This window comes from Hemicordylus capensis, chromosome 3 (assembly GCF_027244095.1).
Source record: "Hemicordylus capensis ecotype Gifberg chromosome 3, rHemCap1.1.pri, whole genome shotgun sequence".
NCBI lineage: Eukaryota > Metazoa > Chordata > Lepidosauria > Squamata > Cordylidae > Hemicordylus > Hemicordylus capensis.
Window position 1 is genome coordinate 1,986,532 of NC_069659.1, and position 19,759 is coordinate 2,006,290.

The following is a 19,759-nucleotide window of genomic DNA, read 5'->3' on the forward strand; positions in this document are numbered from 1 at the left end:
CTCCCCAAACCCTTCCTCTGTCCTCCCAAGCAGTAGTACTGCTTAAAAGAAAGCTCTCTGCCCTCAGCCCTGGGGAAATCTTACCAAAGAGGCACCTACTAAGCATCCAAGGAGCAAGAGGAGAAAGGAAAAAGCAAGCCAACCGTCAGCAGAGCTGAGCCCCTGAGATTCCCGGAGAAGAAAACCTTAACCGCAGCAGGGGGAGATTCGGCTCCGTCTTCCAGGGCTATTGCCACAGCAGCCGCTGGGAACCCCCACAAGGGAAGACAGCACTTAAGAGCAATAAACAAACCACCCACTTTGCTCTCAGCCCACCTCTTTCCACCAAAGTACTTGCAAATCCTTGTATACAACAGGAATGGTTTCCCATGCAACTTGTGTGCTTAGTTTGGATCTATCCCCTGTTCAGAAACGGCAGGCGCTGAACGCCAGCCATGAAGTGCTCCAGACCGAGTGCCACCAAGTCCCCTCCAGAATGAAGGGTGGGTCTGTCGTGCTCCTCTGCCACTAAACCAGGGGCACCGACAAGGCCTAAGCCCTGGCAAAGCCTCAGAAATTGGATTGGGGGCGGGGGAGAGACTCAACTGCAGCCACCAGCCTCCATGTGCAACCAGCACTCCTGTCTCTAGCCAGAGAGAGGGGCTAGAGTAATCCCGGGATTTCAGGGCTCTCCCAGCTCCTTTGCTCATCTGGGCCTCCGCTTCCCCTGGGCATCGCCCTCTCCAACGACCTCACCAGCTGGCTTGCAGCCTGTTCCAGCCAACCACCTGCACCCGTACTGCCCCCCCCCCCCCGCCCAGCACCCCTGCCAGGGTCCTGCTAGACATCACACTCAACACCAAGGAACTCAGGACTGGAGTCATGTTGGCAGGCCACCCTTCCACGGGGTTGCTGGGATGCCCTCTTGCCATGGGGCTGTTCCAAAAGAGGCCAGTGTGCTCCAAAGGGATTGGAGGGGATCTCTTCGAGCGGCCAAGAGCAGCCACTGGCTACATCCTCTGGTGCTTTACGCAGGCAAGGGAAAGCAATGGAAGGTCACCAGTCAGGCCCGGAGAGGGGAAACGGGCAAAAGCCAGCGAGAGAGCACGGGGATCTCCCTGGACATTCCCGCTCCAAGCTCAGGGTTCCTGCACTTCCGCAGAGCTGCCCAGCACCACAGCAGTGGCAGGCCGCCTTCCCATTCAGGAGCGAAGCCAATGCCTTTCCTCAGGCTTGGGAGAAGCACTCTGGGGGTCTCACACCGCAACACGAGAGAGGCACCTCCTTGCCTTTGGTTCTGTATTTCGCTCCAAAAACCGGGGCAGAGTCTGCACTTCTGGCCACGTTTGGCCCATCCTCCCCATTCCAACCATGGTGCTTAGATCAGGTAGCCGAAGGGGAGCCCTGCTGGATGAGACCGGCGGCCCATCGGTTCAGCACTCTGGCTCATTCAAAGGCCAGACAGGCGCCTCCGGGAAGCCCACAAGCAGGAGAGGAAAAAAGAGCCCCTTCCCAGCTAGGGTTTCCAGCAAACCGTTTCCAGAGGCATCTGGCCTTTCGGAAACGGAAGGCTCCCTATGTGGCCCTCGTGACTAAGGGCTACTGACAGATTTCTCTTCCTCCTCAAACCTGTCACGACCCCTGCCGTCTGTTACGATCTTCTGGAGAGGTCCGGTCACTGTTGCCACCAGCTCATCTGGTGGCGTCTCGGGAGGGGGGTTTTCCCTGTGGCTGCCCTGGGGCTTTGGAATATGCTGAAATAAGAGCATCTCCTCCTCTGTTTGTTTTCAGGGAGGCCCTCAAGACTCTCCTGTTCTTGCAAGCTTTTAGTTAGAATTTTAATACTCTGAATAATTTGTTTTATATTGTTTTTATTGTGTTGATTTTTTAAATATTTTAAACTTTGTACACCGCCTAGAGATGAACATATCAGGTGGTATAAAAATGATAGATTGATAGAGATAGATAGATAGATAGATAGATAGATAGATAGATAGATAGATAGATAGATAGATAGATAGAATAAATCTCCTTTGAAAGCCTGGCCATCATTGCATCTCACAGCAAAAAAATTCATACATTGTGCATTGTCTGAAGAAACCCTGCCTCTTCTCTAACCAGAATCTGTTGCCAGCCAACTTGCTTCTAATATTACAAGACAGAGAGAAAAATGCACCGTTTTCTATCATGTCCTCCCCACTACTTTTCTTTTCTTGGACTCTAAACTCCACAGATTTTCACCTTTGCTTGCAGGGAAGGTGCTCCAACCCCCTGATTGTGTTGGTTGCCCTTTTGGTCATCTTTTCAGCCCTAGAGCATCCTTTGCACTTGCGCGCCCTCTCTCTCCCTCTCCTCACCTTCCCATTTCACTTCCTCCCTCTGATGCAGTGGCCTGTCAGCCCACAGGCCCCTGCCCCCACCAACCAGCTCATTCTCACGGAGCTGTCTTTGGATGTCCATAGCCACAAACAAACATATTGGCAAACGGCTTTTCAGGACATCTTGGACCGCAAGGGGGACCCTACAGAATTCCATAGATAACCCTGGCTGCCTTTATCTCTCAACAATGCTAGAAAGAGAGAGCCATCTGGCCAAGGCACAGACTGTCCAAAAGAGATGGACAAGGAAAAAGTGAGCAGAGAGGAAAGGACTAACAGAAACATTCCCAGGAAGACAGAAGCAAGAGGCAACTGGCATGCACTGAACTGCACGTGAGAACGAACACAGCCACGATCAATTCACTTCCAAGTAGGAACCTGGACCGGGGGGAAAACGAGAGAGGCAGACAGACACCCCTCCTCTAGTTAGAGCTCTCTTATACGACTATGCAGACTCTAAACACCAGGAAAGCCGGAATACTCTGGAGCCTCTTGAGATTACAGTGCTGATTGTGCCAAAGCAGAAAAATAGACACAGCTGGGGGCGGGCTGCTGGCTGGAGCCATCATGGTTGATCTCAGAATGACAGACAAAATGAGGAGGAAATGGGAGCATGCTGCCTACAAGGAAAGATGAAAGCATTTGGGGCTTAGTTGTCTTCTTCTTCTTCTTCAAGACCGGGGGGGTGGGGGGCATGAGAGAAGTTCACAAAACTATGAACGGGATGGAGGAGATAGACAAGGAACGGCCCACTTCTAGGACTCGAAGTGACTCGTGAAATGGGTTGGCCACAGATTTGGGACAGACAAGGCAAGTCCTTCTTCACACAACACATAACCAAGACACAAGATGTGCTGATGGTCACTGGCTTAGCTGGCTTTAAAAGGGGACGAGACAAATTCATTTTATTTCTTTACTTTGTACATGCATACCCCACTTTTCAGTTCTTAGAAAAACAGCAAGAAAATAATTTAAAAACAAGAGAACCATTTTTAAATTTTGCAGGATTTCAATTTTGCAGAAATGTAGAAGCAGCAGCAAGAAGCCCCCCTTCCTTGACCTTTTGGCTGTGCCAAGATGAGTCAGAACAATACGAAAGCCGAAGACTGCAAAACAACTCCCGCACGGCAGAGCCCCGAAACCCAGCACGCACCGTCACGGCCCAAGCCCAGCTTCGTCCCGGCCATCCAGCCCAGGCCAAAGAGGGACGGGTTGCTGCACTTCTCCAAGGCCCTTTGGCAAGTTGCCAGAAGGAGGGAGCTTCACCTCAGGGTGCGGCCTCCAAACCGCCCCACCCCGTCGATCAAGCCATGGCAAGGGCCGGCAGAAGCTCACGGCTCGGTGGCTGCCTCTTCACTGCCCCCCCCCCCCCACTTTGGAAGCCCCGATCGGAACAGCTGTGCTCACCCAGGTGCGCCACCGCCAAGCAGTCGATGCTGGGTCAGCCAAGAGCACTCCCTCAGATAGCACCGGGAAGGCTCCCGAGAGCCAGAGTGGGCTCTGGGGCAGCCAAGGAGAGGGAGCAGCTAGGGAGGGGCCCATGCTCCCAAGCAGAAGGACCCAGGCCCCACCTTCAGCAACTCCAGCGAAAAGCATCAGGGAGGAGCAGGTGATGGGAGAGACCCCTTCTGGCCCAAGACCCTGGGGCTGCCAGGCCACAAAAAGAAGACTGGCCTGGAGGGACCAACGCCACACAAGGCAGCCCCATAAGTTCCGCACTGGCACAGAGTTCCTCGATGCACAGTTAACCGACGAGAGAAGACAACTTGCTGAGATACGATCCTCCCCATCTCTGGCAATTTTCAGAAAACACCTGAAAACACATCTCTTCAGCCAGGCTTTCTCCACTTTTTAAAATTTGTTTTTTAAATTGTTTTGATTGTTTAATTGTAGTTTTATGATGTTTTTAATTGTTAATCATTGTTATGTTTTATAATTTTTATTTTAATTATTAACTGATTTTAAGGTGTTTTAATGTAAACCGCCCTAAGCCTTTTGGAAGGGCGGTATAAAAGTTTTAATAACAACAACAACAACAACAACTTCTCTCCCCTGCTAACTGAGCAAAGAGGCACCTTTTAAAAGTGGCAATTCTCTTTATTGAGCAGCGGGAGAGCAACTGGCCCTATCCGTCCCCAGCACAGTATCCTTCCAGTGGCCATTGCTGGCGTCTGTCTTATGTTTCTTTTTTAGATTGCGAGCCCTTTGGGGACAAGGATCCATCTTGACTTATTTGTTTATACCTACATAAACCCCTTTGGGAACTGTTGTTGAAAAGCGATATATAAATATTTGTCGCATTTGTATCTGTGACTTACGCAAAGGCGGCCCAAAGAGCACGGTATCCAGGGCCTTCAGCTGGAGCTTCTGCCTGTGACTCCGGTCGGTCATCTTCAGCACAGCTCCAGTCATGGTGGCGTTGTTGATGGCCAGCCTGCAAGGCAGAGAGGGGCACTGAGAACCACAACACAGCTTGGCCAGGCGAGGACCCCAGGCAGGCTCTGGCCATCAAGACTGGCTGCCAGAATGTAGGAAGGAGACAGAGAAGCAGCTTCCTTGATTTGGGGCAGCATCTAAGCGGGTGGGGACGAGTTTCACTTTGGAAAACAAGAGACTCGGGGGCGGGGGGCGGGGCTTTCCTCTGCTAGGACATCCTCTTCACTTAGATCCCGCAAACCCAGAAAGCTGCCCTTGAGCGCCCCAAAACTGCAAGGCGGAGACGTTGGCCAGGAGGAGGAGGATAATGTGGGGAAAGGACCACGGCTCTGTGGTGAAGCCTTTGCGGGCAGGAGGTCCCATGTTCAGCCCCTGGCAGCATCTCCTCCGGGCAAGGCGGAGAAAGACCCTCCTCTGCCTGGGACACTGAAGTGCTGCTGGCAGCCAGCACAGGCTGACCAGGAGCAGCTTCCTATCTTCATCTCAGGCCCAGGAACCAGACTCGGAACAAATAAGCCTGGGTGAAAACAAGCACTGCCTCAGGGACAGATTCCTTCTCCAGTCTCCATCACCTGCCAAGGGCAAAGAAGTGGCCTGAACGTCTCCAGAGAAGTCCTTGGCTATCGGTGTACAAACGTTGTTTTTTTTAAAAGTAGAAACAACAAAGTTCTTTAGACAGAACCTGCAGCCCACACACACTCATCTCCCAGGAGCAGGACACCGCCGCTAGGAAGAGCTTCCATGGCACTGGTTACTAGCATGTAGTGCAACAGTGCTAGTGAAGGGTTCTGTGGTTGCACGCTTCCTCTGTGGAGGCCTGAGGACAGGTGGCTTGGGCAATGGAGAATGCCGGCTCTGCAGCAGGCAGGGCTGGCGGGAAGCAGATGGGACCCTCCCCACCAATGGGCAGCTCTGAAACTAAGCAGGTGGACAGCTCCCACCACCAGCCCATGAGGCAAGATGCCTCCAAATACCAGTGGCAGGGGAGCAAGAGCAGGAGGAAGGGCCTGCCCCTCTCACCCCTTGCCTGTGGGCTTCCCAGACACACCTGGTGGGCCACTGTGGGGAAGAAGATGCTGGGCTGGATGGGCTTCCTGGGGCCCAGTCCTGCCGCAGGGCTCCTCTGGTCTCCTTAGAAGGGAGACTTGGTCAGGGCGACACCTTGGGAGCTGCCCCTCTTCCAGCCAAGCTTCGCCCGATCTGACTTGACGACTACCTGCTAAAAGGCAGCAGCTACTCCCGGACACTTCCTTAACTGCTAGCGAGCTCCCCCACGCTGGGCATACAAATAAAGAAGCTGGCTGCAAGAGGGCAGGTCAAAGGGTAGGCTGGCCTGCCCTGGAATGCCACCCATAACATCGCTCTGTGGATTCCAATTCATCCCAAAGGTGATTTTACAGAAAACAACAACCCTACCCCAAAGCATCAGAGGGCCAAAATATCAACTACTGCCTGATGGGCAACTTTTTTAAAAAAATCGCAAAGCCTGGAATTCTGTATGTTGAATTCCACAGAACCTCCAACGAGTTAAGCAGCTGGAATGCGGGAAGGAAGCAAAAGGAGGTAGGAGTCAACTGCCAGGCTGCACAGAGGGTCCTCTGCGGTTGTGCAGGAACCTCAATGCCCAAGAGACCTGAATACCCAATATTTAGGGTACTTAGGGTATACCCAGCAATACCCAACAGGCCTAAATATAACCTTGGCCAAATCGTGGGGAAGCCCAGAGGCCAGAACCCATCTGTTCTCCTGCAGTAGCCTCTGTGGCAACAAACAGCAGACTCCAGAGGTACATTGACACCAAACACAAGAGGGAAAAGAAGATGTGCCCAAGCTTAGTTCTTTGCACCTTTGCAAAAACAGAGGTTTCTTTGAGGGAATCCTTGACGGAGAGTGTGTGTGTGTGTGTGTGTGTGTGTGTGTGTGTGTGTGTGTGTGTGTGTGTGTGAGAGAGAGAGAGAGAGAGAGAGACAGACAGACAGACAGACAGACAGACAGACAGACAGACAGACCTCCTTTCAGCTCATGCATACATGTCTCATAGTCAGTACTGACCTTGGCATGGCATGTCCAGTGAGCTGCAGCTTCCTGAAGGTTTCTTCATACTGTGGCAGCTCCACGTAGGTGATCAGCCACTGCACCACCTCATCGACGGTCCAGTTGTACACTGCAAAGGGTGAGGAAAGCCCAGTGAGCAGCCGAACTGACCAAGGACCTCTGCATTCCCCAAGGTACAGTCCCCAGACCTAAGCTTGGCCACATCTTCCTTTCCCTCTTCCAGGTTCTGATAGACAATAAAGATGCACACCCTGAAAAACACGATGCCCACTCAATTTGGAACCCCTGGACTCCCATCCACACCGTCACTGTTTTATTCAGTCATCTAGATTTTGGTTTACGGAACCAACTGCAGATACTAAAGCAAAGCCCAGAAAAACTGTCAGAGGAACTACACTAAGTGCAGATAAAATATTGGGAGAAAATATCTGGAAGGAGCTCACACAGTGGAAAGGGAGACAATTTTCAACTCCCTCTGCCTGAAGACAGAGCAAGGAGCAATGATGGGTTTTAGCCTGAAAGGAGGGAGATACAGGCTAAGATCCTTAGGAAGAGCATTTTAAGAACAAAGAACAGCCCTGCTGGATCAGGCCCAAGGAAGCCCATCTAGCCCAACATCCTGTATCACACACAGGGGCCCACCAGATGCCACTGGAAGCCTACAGGCAGGAGTTGAGGGCATGCCCTCTCTCCTGCTCTTACTCCCCTGTAACTGGTACTCACAGGCATCCTGCCTTTGAGGCTGGAGAGGGCCTATAGCCCTCCAACTAGTAGCCGTTGATAGACCATGAAGTTATCCAAACCCCTCTTAAAGCCATCTAGGTTACCGGCTGTCACCACATCTTGTGCCAGAGAATTCCATAAGTTGATTATGTATTGTGTGAAAAAGTACTTCTGTTTGTTGGTCCTATATTTCCTGGCAATCAATTTCATGGGATGACCCCTGGTTCTAGTCTTATGGGAGAAGGAGAAGAATTTATCTCTCTCCACTTTCTCCACACCATGCATGATTTTATAGACCTCCATCATGTCTCCCTGCAGTCGTCTTTTTTCTAAACTAAAAAGCCCCAGGTGTTGTAGTCTTGCCTCATAAGGAAGGTACCCTGATCATCTTGGTTGCCCTCTTCTGCACCTTTTCCAGTTCTACAATGTCCTTCTTTAGATGTGGTGACCAGAATTGTACGTAGTACTCCAAGTGTGGCCGCACCAACGTTTTGTATAAGGGCATTATAATATTTTCAATCCCCTTCCTAATGATCCCTAGCATGGAATTGGCCTTTCTCACAGCTGCCGCACATTGAGTCAACACTTTCAACGAGCTGTCCACCACGACCCCAAGATCCCTTTCCTGGTCCATCACCGACAGCTCAGATCCCATCAGCATATACTTGAAGTTGGGGTTTTCTGTCCCAATGTGCATCACTTGACACTTGCCAACTTTGAACCACATTTGCCACTTTGTTGCCCACTCACCCAGTCTGGAGAGATCCTTTTGGAGCTCCTCACAATCTGTTTTGGATTTCACTATCCAAAAGAGTTTGGTGTCATCTGCAAATTTGGCCACTTGGCTGCTCACCCCTGCTTTTAGATCATTTATGAATAAATTAAAAAGCACCGGTCCCAGTACAGATCCCTGGAGGACCCCACTTCTTATTTCCCTCCATTGTGAAAACTCTCCATTTATCCCTACCCTCTGTTTCCTGTCTTTCAACCGGTTAGCAATCCACACATGTACTTGTCCCCTTATCCCATGACCACTAAGTTTCCTCAGGAGTCTTTGATGAGGAACTCTGTCAAACGTTTTTTGGAAGTCCAGGTATCCTATGTCAGCTGGATCATCTTGATCCACACACTTGTTGACACTCTCAAAGAACTCCAAAAGGTTTGTGAGCACTGTTCCTTCTAAGGCAAGCACACATGCATGCGCTCACATGTTTTTGGATGTCCACTCAGTTCATTTTAGATCCTGCTCAGATTGAATCAGGAAGGCCTCACTTTGAATACACATGCACACACACTGCCTTGATACTGCCACCCAGAACAAAACTCATTCCATACAGAGAGGGGGGAAATTAGAGGGACCACTGTTTGTGAAGCAAGATTTGTTTTTTCAGAAGCTATGCTGGTTCTCCCCCAGCAGGGCCTGTTCTTCTAGGTGCTTTACAATTTTATCCTTGAGGATGCTTTCCATCAATTTGCCTGGAATGGACGTTAAGCTAACCAGCCTGTAATTTCCCGGATCACCCCTGGATCCCTTTTTGAAAACTGGTGTTACGTTTGCTACTTTCCAGTCCTCCGGTACAGAGCCTGATTGTAGGGATAAGTTATATATTTTTCCTAGGAAGTTGGCAATTTCAGATTTGAGTTCTTTAAGGACTCTTGGATGGATGCCATCTGGCCCTAGCGATTTGCTAGTTTTTAATTTTTCCAGACAGTTTAGAACATCATCTCATCACTTCTATCAGTTCTTTAGCCTCCATCCCTGAAAAGCCTGTTTCAGGAACAGGTATATGCTCAGTATCCTTTGCCCTGAAGACAGATGCAAAAAACTCATTACTCATTCATTCGAACTTATCGAATAAACAACAACAACAACAAAAACAACAACAACCTTGAAGAGCACCTCAACACCATAGGGGCCACAGAAATCACCATCAGCCAATTACAAAAAGCAGCTTTACTGGGAACAGCCTATATTCTGCAACGATATCTATAACAATTGACAATAAAATTCTGGCATCCCAGGTCCTTGGGAAGGACTCGATGTCTGGATAAAACAAACCAGTCAATAACACCTGTCTGACTGTGTAAACAAGAAATAATAATAATAATAATTTAGCTTCACTGCAACCTCCATATCCTCCTTAATAATCCCTTTTAGTCCCTCATTGTCTATTGGTCCAACCGCCTCCCTGGAAGGTTTCCTGCATCTGATGTATTTAAAGAAGTTTTTGTTATTCCCCTTGATCCTTCTGGCTAAATGTTCCTCAAACTCTCTTTTTGCCTCCCTTATTGTCACCTTGCATTTCTTTTGCCAGAGTTTGTGTTCCTTTCTCTTCTCTTCATTTGGACAGGCCTTCCAATTTCAGAAGGAAGTCTTCTTCCCTTTTATGGCTTCCTTGACGGTACCTGTTGGCCATGCTGGCATCCTCCTGGACTTAGTGGTACCTTCCTTCCTTTTTGGTTTACATTCTGACTGGGCTCCTAGTATTGTGGTTTTGAATAAACTCCATGCATTCTGGAGCAAACCAACTCTCCTGATTTTCCCTTCCAGTTTTCTTTTCACCATACTCCTCATTTTGGAGAAGTTTCCTCTTCTGAAATTCAAAGTGTCTGCATTAGACTTCCTTGGTGATTCTCTCCCTGTATGTATGCTGAATTTAATTGCACTATGGTCACTGTTGCCTAAAGGGTCGATGACACTGATATCACGCACCAGGTCCTAGGTGCCACTCAGAATTAAGTCCAAGGTCACCTTCTCTCTGGTTGGTTCCATGACCAACTGTTCTAGGGCACAGTCATTTAACGTATCTAGAAATCTGACCTCTTTTCACCTGACTGTGAATTTACCCAGTATATGTGTGGGTAACTGAAGTCACCCATTATTACTGGCCTGCCTCTCCTTAAAGCCCCTCTGATTTCCTGCTGCAACTCCTAGTCACTGTCGGTGTTTTGATCCGGAAGGCGATAGCACATCCCCAGTAGCACATTTCCTTTCAGGTCTTGTATTTTGTGGAGGACTCTGGTCCTCCAAGGTTTTCTAGCTTGTTAGATTCTATCCCTTCTTTAACATACAGTGCTACCCCTCCTCCAAGGCGCCCCTCCCTGTCCTTTCTATAGAGTATATACCCAGGGATAACAGTGTCCCACTGGTTCTCACTGTTCCACCATGTTTCTGTTATGCCCACTAGATCTATTTCTGCGTTAGCAACCAAGCACTCCAGCTCACCCATCTTGGCTCAGAGGCTTCTGGCATTGGCATATAAGCACCTACCTATACGCTGAATTTCTCACCTGGTATATGCTATCTTTCTTTTGACTCCTTGACCAGCTAGGACAGCCTTCTGTCTGCTCTTTATGTGGTTCTGCTCTGTCCCCTTCTGCTTTATTTGAATCCTTTACACCCTTGCACTTTAAAGGATGGCATTTGCCAAACCGGATACTGCCCAGCTCCTGTCGGCTATTCCCCAGGTGTCATTGTAAAAGCTGCTCTGCAACCTTTTTGATTTTAAGCACCAGCAGTCTGGTTCCACCTTGGTTAAAGGGCAGCGCGTTCCTTTTGTACAGGCCTTGCTTTCCCCAAAATGTATCCCAGTGCCTAATAAATTTAAACCCCTCCTCCCGGCACCAATGTCTCATCCATGCATTGAGACCTCTCAGCTCTGCCTATCTCACTGTACCTGCGTGTGGAACAGGTAGCATTTCTGAGAATGCTACCTTGTGGGTCCTGGACTTCAATATGCTATCAGCCTAAATTTGGCGATGTGCACCACAGCTGTCTCCTGCCCAACATTGCTTCCCACCACATTTTAACTTTAAGGACCACTCGGCATGGCCACTTCGGAGGGTAATGCCGGAGATCCAGCAAGTTCCTCTTCAAGGAGATGACCATGTGTCCTTTTCAACTCACGAGAGCTTGGCTTTTGTTCTTCCCACCCCTAAACTTGGTTCTGACGTACTCGAAAGAGACAGTTTGCAAACACTGCTGAAAGTGGAGTTTTCCGGGCTAAGCGGCCCCTTCTGTATTATGCGGGTTTTGAGGTTGTTTTGAAAGGCAACAGCCAACCAGTCCCTAGTGCAGACAATGATGAAGCAGATGCTGAGAAGCACTTTGGATAAACTCAAGTGGCCCCGAACTCAGCCACAGGCTGCAGATTCCCATAAGACCCTGCAGATTCCCATAAGATTCCCATACATCCCACCCACCCAAAGGATTGACCAGCAGTTTGCCTATCCAAATACTTTGATCCGATTCATTTCTGACAACCCAGGGGCAGCAGTGAAAGCCAATTTATTATTTGGCAAAAGAGAACTAGCCATCATGGTCTCCAGTCTATAACGTGTTGATGAGAACAAACCAGAATCTCACACAAACAGAAAGGAACGAAGAGCAGCAGCATCTATCTCTTCAGACTCCAGCTTGCAACACAGGACTACCCTTAAGTACTTGTAAATGTACTTGTAAACGTCTCTCTCTCTCCACCCATTTCCTCCTCCCACCACATCCTTATCCCTCCTTCATCTTAAGAATGTCTCAACCACAACCAGGAGAGAGATGCACAAAAGGAAACAGCTAAATGATTAACTGTCAAGTGTTAACTACTGGTGAAAAGGAAGCTGAAAGGGAAAGTTGAGAGGGCCAAATCATTCCAGAGAGCATGGAACGTATTCAAAACCACAGTACTAGAAGCTCAGTTGGAATGTATACCAAGATGGAGAAACGGTACCACCAAGTTCAGGAGGACACCAGCGCGGCTAACAAGTATAATCAGGGAAGCTATAAAGGGGAAGAAGTCTCCCTTCAGAAAATGGAAGTCCTGCTCACATGAATTGAACAGAAAGGAACACAAACTCTGGCAAAAGAAATGCAAAGAGAGAGTGTGAGGAGCAGATAACTAGAAGTGTCAAGGGGAATAACAAAAACTTCTTTAAATATATCAGCAACAGAAAACCTGCCAGGGCAGCAGTTGGACCCTTAGATGATTAGGGCATGACATTGATTATTAAAGAGCATGCAGAGAAGCTGAATGAGTTCTTTGCATCTGTCTTTACGGCGGAAGATCCTGACCAGATATCCACTCTGGAACTGAGCTTCTCAGGCTTAGAGGCTGAAGAAATGGGCCAATTTGAGGTGAGAAGAGAGGATGTTCTAAACTGCCTTGCAAAACTAAAATTAACCAATATCCAGGGCCAGGTGGCATCCTCCCAAGAGTTCTGAAGAAACTCAAATGTGAAATGGCTTATCTCCTAGCAAAAATATGTAACTTATCCCTACGATCAGGCTCTGTACCAGAGGACTGGAAAGTAGCTAATCAACTCCCATTTTCAAGAAGGGATCCAGGGGGGATCCAGGAAATTCCAGGCCAGTTAGCTTAACTTTGGTGCTGGTTAAATTGATGGCAAGCATACTTAAGGACAAAATTAAATAGAAGAACAGGTCCTGCTGATGGAGAACCAGCAAATCTTCTGCAAAGGCAAGTCTTGCCTCTTTAACTTTTTGGAGTTCTTTGAAAGTGTCGACAGGCACGTGCATCAAGGTGATCTGGTTGACATAGTATACCTGGACTTCCAAAAAGCTTTTGACAAAGTTCGCCACCAAAGGCTCTTGAGTAATCTTAGCAATCATGGGGTAAGGGGACAGTTTCATGTGTGGATCGGTAACTGGTTGAAGGACAGGAAACAGAGGGTGGGAATAAACAGTTTTCACAATAGAGGGAAGTAAGAAGTGGAGTTCCCCAGGGATCTGTACTGAGACTAGTGTTCTTTGACTTGTTCATAAATGATCTAGAGAGCCACTGTGTGAAACAGGATGCTGGAGTGGATTGGCCCTTGGGTGGTGTTCTTATGTTCTTAGGAATACAACACTGAAGTCAGTGTTTAATAACATCCTCCATTTTGCGAAGGGGTCTCTGCCCCCCCCTTTCCTCTCCCCCCTCTGACTCCTAAGCCTTCCTCCATCTTGGCATTGTTCCAGCCTCCTCTCCAGGCCCTGCACGGTAGTGAGAGGATGCCCCAGCCATCCACAAGAACTCATCTCCTTGCGCCAGCATCCTTGACACCTTGTCCTTCAGGCTCCTGTATTCCCGGGGGCGACTAATGCATAGAGGCAAGTGTTGCTGAAGCACGGAATAACAGTCTATGTTAGAAAGAGGGCACGGGGTTTTCTCCCTGGATTGACTGCTCCCTGGCAGGTCTCCCTCCAGTCTCATTTCAGCCACCTGAAATCACGAGGCTCCCAAGGCCAGACTCCAGCGGGATCCTCTCTCCACTATGAAAGGGAACAATAATTGGCGTGATGGAAACCAGGCCAGTTGCTCTGCTCTGTTTCTCCCCGCTCTGACAGCTCTCAAAAGCTAAGACATCCACAGGAAACTGACATGAAACCCAGCTTCTAAGAAGCAGCCATGAAATAGGAGGGACAGGACAAAACACGGGACTCAAGACAGCTGGGAAGAAATGCAGAACAGAAAATGCAACACTTCCGCTCCCAGCCTGGGCCAGGGACATGGCGGCCTTGACTAGACCCTGCCTCATCAGGTGGGGCATGTGGCACCTGGCCCTCATCCCTGGGTCTCCCCTGCTTGCATCTTGGCCCAAGAGCAAGACTGAAGCACAGGTCACGCAGCAAGGCTGCTGGAGGAGGAGCCGCAAGCTGCTCTCCCACCAGCTCTGGATCCAGCCAGGGGATGGCAGGACGCACCTGGGAGCTCCGGGGACATCGCAGGAGTTGACCGAAGAAGCACATCCGCAGGCCACGGAAGCCAAGCCGGGTTTGGACCCGCCTCTGGCTGGGCTCTCCTGGCTGGCGGGTGCTCAAGACACAGAAGCCCTGCACGCCTCCTCGGCCGCGATGGCACACCCCAGCCTTCCAGGCAGCTGCCCTCGGCAGACACCACGGTGCAGGGCTTCAGCGCACTTCTCCCTTTGCCCAGCGTACCGACTGCTTTCCAACCAAGGGCTCTAGGGAAGCATGCAAGCGCATCACCTGTCCTCACACCACTCTCCGGGGCCGGGGGAGGCAACTCGGGCTCTCCAGCTGCTGCAGAACTACGGCTCCCATCTTCCCCAGCCACAATTTCATGGCTGGGGATGCTGGGAGTTGTAGTCCAACAGCAGCTGGAGAGCCAGAGTTGCCTCCCCCGGCCGCAGGGCACCAGTCCACCACAGCACAGGCATCATGCGAGGCTGCCATTTGATTCCCGCTCCCTCCTCACGGGCCTCCGCTCTCACTTGTGAAGACGGGTCGAGCTAGTCTCCCACACAGGACAGGATCAGCGGCCAGAAGGCGGCCCAGTCAGACTGCACACCAGAGAGGCTCCAGCTGAACCTTTCTGCCGGGTGAACACGCAGACACACTTGACGGGTACAGGACCCTTAGCATGAGCAGCCCAGAGAGATTAGCGAGGCAATCAAGGGGAAGGAGAGCCAGAAAGACAAGGAAGGGGCTGCTGAGTGCAGCAGGCCAAGGGCCATCGCTTTATCTCAGAGGCACTCCACACTGGGGGCTGCCGGGGAATGCTCCGCTCCCTGCTCATGTCAGCAGCACTTCTGGAGCATGATGGGCCTGGCGAGCCTCTTGTCCTCACAAGCAGCCTGCTGGAGAAGCCGGGGCCCTGCCCTGGGGAAGAGAGGGGGCCCTTGAGCTGGCTCACGCCTGCCAGTAGGGCAGCAAGAAGGGGCAGCCCATCGATAAGGCAGTGGTTTCTGCATACTCAGGGGTATGCAGAGGCAGAGTTGCTTGTAAGGTAAAAGTTGGGGGGGGGATCCTCAAATGGCCCAATGATGACTAAGCATGCTTCTCGCCCTCGTTCCTTTTTAAACAGGAGCACCTGTTTAAAATAATAATAATTTTTTTAAAAAAAAACCACCCCAAATTAATAATTTTTAAACTCTCCTTGCTATTTGGCCTTGGGTGCAGAAACAAACAGCAGCATTCCTTCTGGGCAGAGAGCAGCTGCAGGGGGCGGTGGGGGGGGGGCACTTTCACTGGGAAGGGTTAGGCCCCCTCACCTGGGCCAGGGTCCTGATCTAGATCCGTCTGGCCCCCTCCCCCCACGGCTATTTTAAAACAAATAACCAATTAAGAGGCAGAGAGCGATGTACTTCCTCTCGCCTGGACAGCTTGGCCCTCAGCCCCTGGGACAAGGCCGGCAATGAAGTATCGACACTCTCCTTGGAAAACCCACACCCAACTGGATGCCTCTCACTAGGGGAATGTTCCCGTATGGTCCCCCTGCAGAGCAAGAAACAGCTCTTCCTTCCCCAAACATGGATTCTCCTTTGGATGCTCAAATGTGTGGTTCCTCCCTACGATGCAGGCCGTTTCCTCAGGGTGAGGGATTCACAGGCATCCAGCCCCCCCCCCACCCAAGCAGGAGGGCTCTGCTGCCGGCGACGGAACATGCAGGGCCAGCCCCCGCTTCCTTCCGGGCAGCCCTCCGGGCTTACCTTCAGACGACTTCCAGGCCTTCCAGAGATCTTCCACACTGATGAACATGTCCTCCCCATGGAAGGTGCTGTGCTGGACTCTTGGGTCCGGGTAGTTCAAGTCTTCCCTCAGGAACTGGGAAAGGAACACAGCACAGAGTCAGCCAGCTGCCCCACAAACCACAGGGGGCGGGGGGCAAGGGGGACTCTCTTACTGCAGTCCTTACTGCCCCAGCCAGAGGCAAGAGGAGGGCTGGGGAGGCTGGGTTCACACTCCTGCCTCCTTGTTAGGCAAGAGTCTCCCAGCCAAGCCTGCTTCGGAACATGGAGACAGATTCCATGATTAAACTGTCCGTCCCCAAAAGGAGAGGAGACCCTGCTATTTCCTCCCAAAAATCGTTTGTGTACTTCCTTCCTTCTGCTTCCCAGCATCTGCTTCTTGCCCTAAGGTCGCTAACGGAAGCCTTTGGCAACCAAGTCTGCGAAACATAGGAAGCTGCCATAAACTGAGTTGGACCACAGGTCCATCTAGCTCAGTATTGTCTGCACAGACTGGCAGCGGCTTCTCCAAGGTTGCAGGCAGGAGTCTCTCCCAGCCCTCTCTTTGAGATGCCGCCAGGCAGGGGACTTGAAACCTTCTGCTCTTCCCAGAGCGGCTCCATCCCCTGAGGGGAAGATCTTGCAGTGCTCACACTTCTAGTCTCCCTTTCATATGCATCCAGGGTGGACCCTGCTTAGCTAAGGGGACAAGTCATGCTTGCTACCACAAGACTAACTCTCCTCTCCTCTTTTTCAAAAACACCTTTTGAAAAGCCACATAGACCCTCCCCCCCACCCCGCTCTGTGCATCTTCCCGAATGCCCACGAAGGGCTCTGCGGCTCTGCTGCAAGATGGTGCAAGCCTCTGCTGGTGGCAAGGGAGGGGGGGCAGTCAGGGCTGCCCCCTTGGCAGGCCCTCCTCAGTCTGCACGGAACGGCCTCCCTGGGAGCAGAGGCGCAGCTTGGCTTCCCAAGTGCTGCTCTGCCCAGCCCTCCTTCACAGCTCTGCAGAGAACCTGGCAGCAGGGGAGGGAGACAGAGGACGCTTTGACACCTCTCCGGCAGAGCCCAGCTGGCCCAAAGTGTCCACACGGAGGCACAAGCACACCCACCACAGGCAGGCAGGCAAGGCAAGAAAACCAGAACGCCAGCGGGGCCGAGAAGAGGAAGCCCAGTCATCATGTGCAAACTGCAGATTCATCTTCGCTATTGGGAGACTAATAATAAACTGCACCATCATCTGGCTCAGCGGCCGCAAGAACGGACAGGCTCTGCCGCTGCTCTGTTCTCCAATGGGCTCCCCACCTGCCAGTTCCAAGGCCCTGCTGACGCTCGCAGCTGTGAAGAAGAAGAAGAAGAAGAAGAGGCCAAGGAGAGCAAGGAGGGCTGGCTCCCAAGAGGAGGAGGCGGTGCTGGGGGCCTGGTCGGGGGCCCCGCAGGTCTCCTCGCCAGCCCTCTGGAACCAGGAAAACCACCCCTGAGCCTTCTCCTGCGGAACGACGGCCACAGGATGTGGTGACAGTCACCAGCCTGGAGGACTTTAAGAGACAAATGCACGGAGGAAGGAAGTCTATGACCGGCTATGAGCCGCTATAGTGGCACGGAGCCTCCTGATTCCAAGGCAACATGTTGCCAAGTACCAGCTACCAGGGAAGCCCCATTTGGGAGCATCCCCGAGACATCCGGCCAGTCCTTTTTGGACTAAATGGTCCTTTGGCCTGATCCAGCAGGGCTCTTCTCCTGTGAACTGGAGATTTCCATTTCCTGTTAGCAGAATCAGATATCACTGATATTTAAAGCTTAAAAGACAGTTTATACAAATTCCGTATTCTTTCTGGACCAATTCAGTTCCAAGAGAAAAATCTCCTCCACAGCTTACTCCCAATGGGAGCTGCCGCCACCACCCACTTGCCCTTAACTTCTTTTCTTCTTCTTCTTCTTAAGACCCAGTAAATGCTCAGCATTTTTAGTTATTAATACTTCAAATGCCGTCAAATCTCTAAGTTTGCCACCTTGCTTTTGTATTTCCTTCTGTACTATGTTGCTTATCTGCAAATAATGAAACCACAAAGGTTCACTCCTCCATTCTGAGGAAAATATCTGGACAGATTTTATTTTTGCATTCAATAATTAATTTGCAAGTTAATAATTAAACTTTGTAAGTTGTACGCAAACTCTCTCCATGGAACAAACTTTTTAGTATATTCTTCTTCAAGGGAAAAGATGTTTAATACTGAAGCCAGAGGAGATAAAACTGGACTTATTCTCTCTTTTTAAAAAATGTTTATCCCAAACATTTAGTAGACTGTTTCTAATGGAATGATTTCTTATATCCACATCTGTTCTTTTGATGTCAGTCCATAGATATTTATGCAAACTTTCAGACTCTTCCATAGACATAATCCAACCATACGGTTCTTTAATCCATTCTGCAATCCATGTAAAACAACTAGCTTGATAATATTATTTCAAATTTGGGACACCCACTCCTCCACACTCTTTCACATCTTGCATAATCCTGAATTCTGGGCTTTTTAGAAGCCCAAGTAAAAGTTTGTGTTCCTTTGCCACTCATTCAGTGTCTTTTCTTCTGTCCTTATTGGAATCATTTGAATAAAAAGTTCATCCTTGGTAGAATATTCATGTTAATTTTTGATGTTCTTCCTAGCCAGGAAAGGTTCAACTTTTTCCACCTGTGCAGATCTGCCGATATGTTCTTCCAGATCGGCAAGTCTTTATTAAAAGCCGTTAGTTTTACCCCCAAGTATTTAATTGGATTGGTACTTATATGGAATCCAATCTTTTCTTTCAGATATTGTAAATCCGCTTCTGCTAAATTCTATGTTATCATCTGTGTTTTATTTTTGATAATCTTGTATCCAGAAACCATGCTATAGCGATACAGATGTTCCATTATTAAATCTAATGAATCCTTTGTTTGAGTTATAGTCAATACATCATCAACATACAATTTTATTTTATGCTCTTGCCTGCCTATCTTGAGTCCAGAGATTTTATTCTCCTACCAAATCTTCCTTGCCAATGGTTCAAGCATCAAAATAAACAACAGCGGAGAAAGTGGGCATCCTTGCCTAGTACCTTTCCTTCAAGCTCTTAGTACCTTAGCACCTTCTTCAAGCTCTTAGGATCATCACACTTTGCTGCCATCGCTTGAGAGTTGCTGCAAGTCACTAATCCCACAACAGACCCTGCTGGCCCAAATAGGACCATAACAACATTATCCAATCTCATTTGTAACAGTTGCCTTACTTTGATCAAGATAGTGCAATGATGATGAAATATGCATATTCCAAAATCCACCAGTTTTCTCAGAGACCTCTTTTAATGAGTAAAAACATCAAACAGAAGATGCCTTACTTGAAATAATTGAAAGCAGGTAGGTTTAATTAAGCCTGCATTTATTTCTTGATAAGGAATCAGGGTGGATTTGATTTAAATCAAACTGATTTAAATCACGATTTAAATCACTAGCAGGGTGGATAAAAATAAAAAAAATCCGATTTAAATTAAAAAAAATCCGATTTAAATACAAAAAATTGATTTTTTTGATTTAAATCGGATTTTTTTTATTTTTATCCACCCTGCTAGTGATTTAAATCGTGATTTAAATCAGTTTGATTTAAATCAAATCCACCCTGTAAGGAAGCATTTGGTTTATTGAGGCAGGCTTTTGTCGGCAGTATATTCTTTGATAGGAGCATGGA

General features: G+C 49.4%; 1 protein-coding gene across 5 annotated transcripts in view; it reads right to left on the reverse strand.

Moving 5' to 3' along the window:
- Window positions 1-19,759, reverse strand: part of STIM1 (stromal interaction molecule 1) — a 116,450-nt gene that overhangs the window by 27,735 nt on the left and 68,956 nt on the right. For all 5 annotated transcript variants that reach the window (XM_053307302.1, XM_053307301.1, XM_053307303.1 and 2 more), the window contains 3 exons: window positions 16,017-16,131; window positions 6,846-6,957; window positions 4,676-4,791 (listed from right to left, as the gene is read on the reverse strand). In XM_053307302.1, coding sequence (XP_053163277.1) covers window positions 4,676-4,791; window positions 6,846-6,957; window positions 16,017-16,131 — 343 coding nt within the window. The remainder of the gene's footprint in view (window positions 1-4,675; window positions 4,792-6,845; window positions 6,958-16,016; window positions 16,132-19,759) is intronic.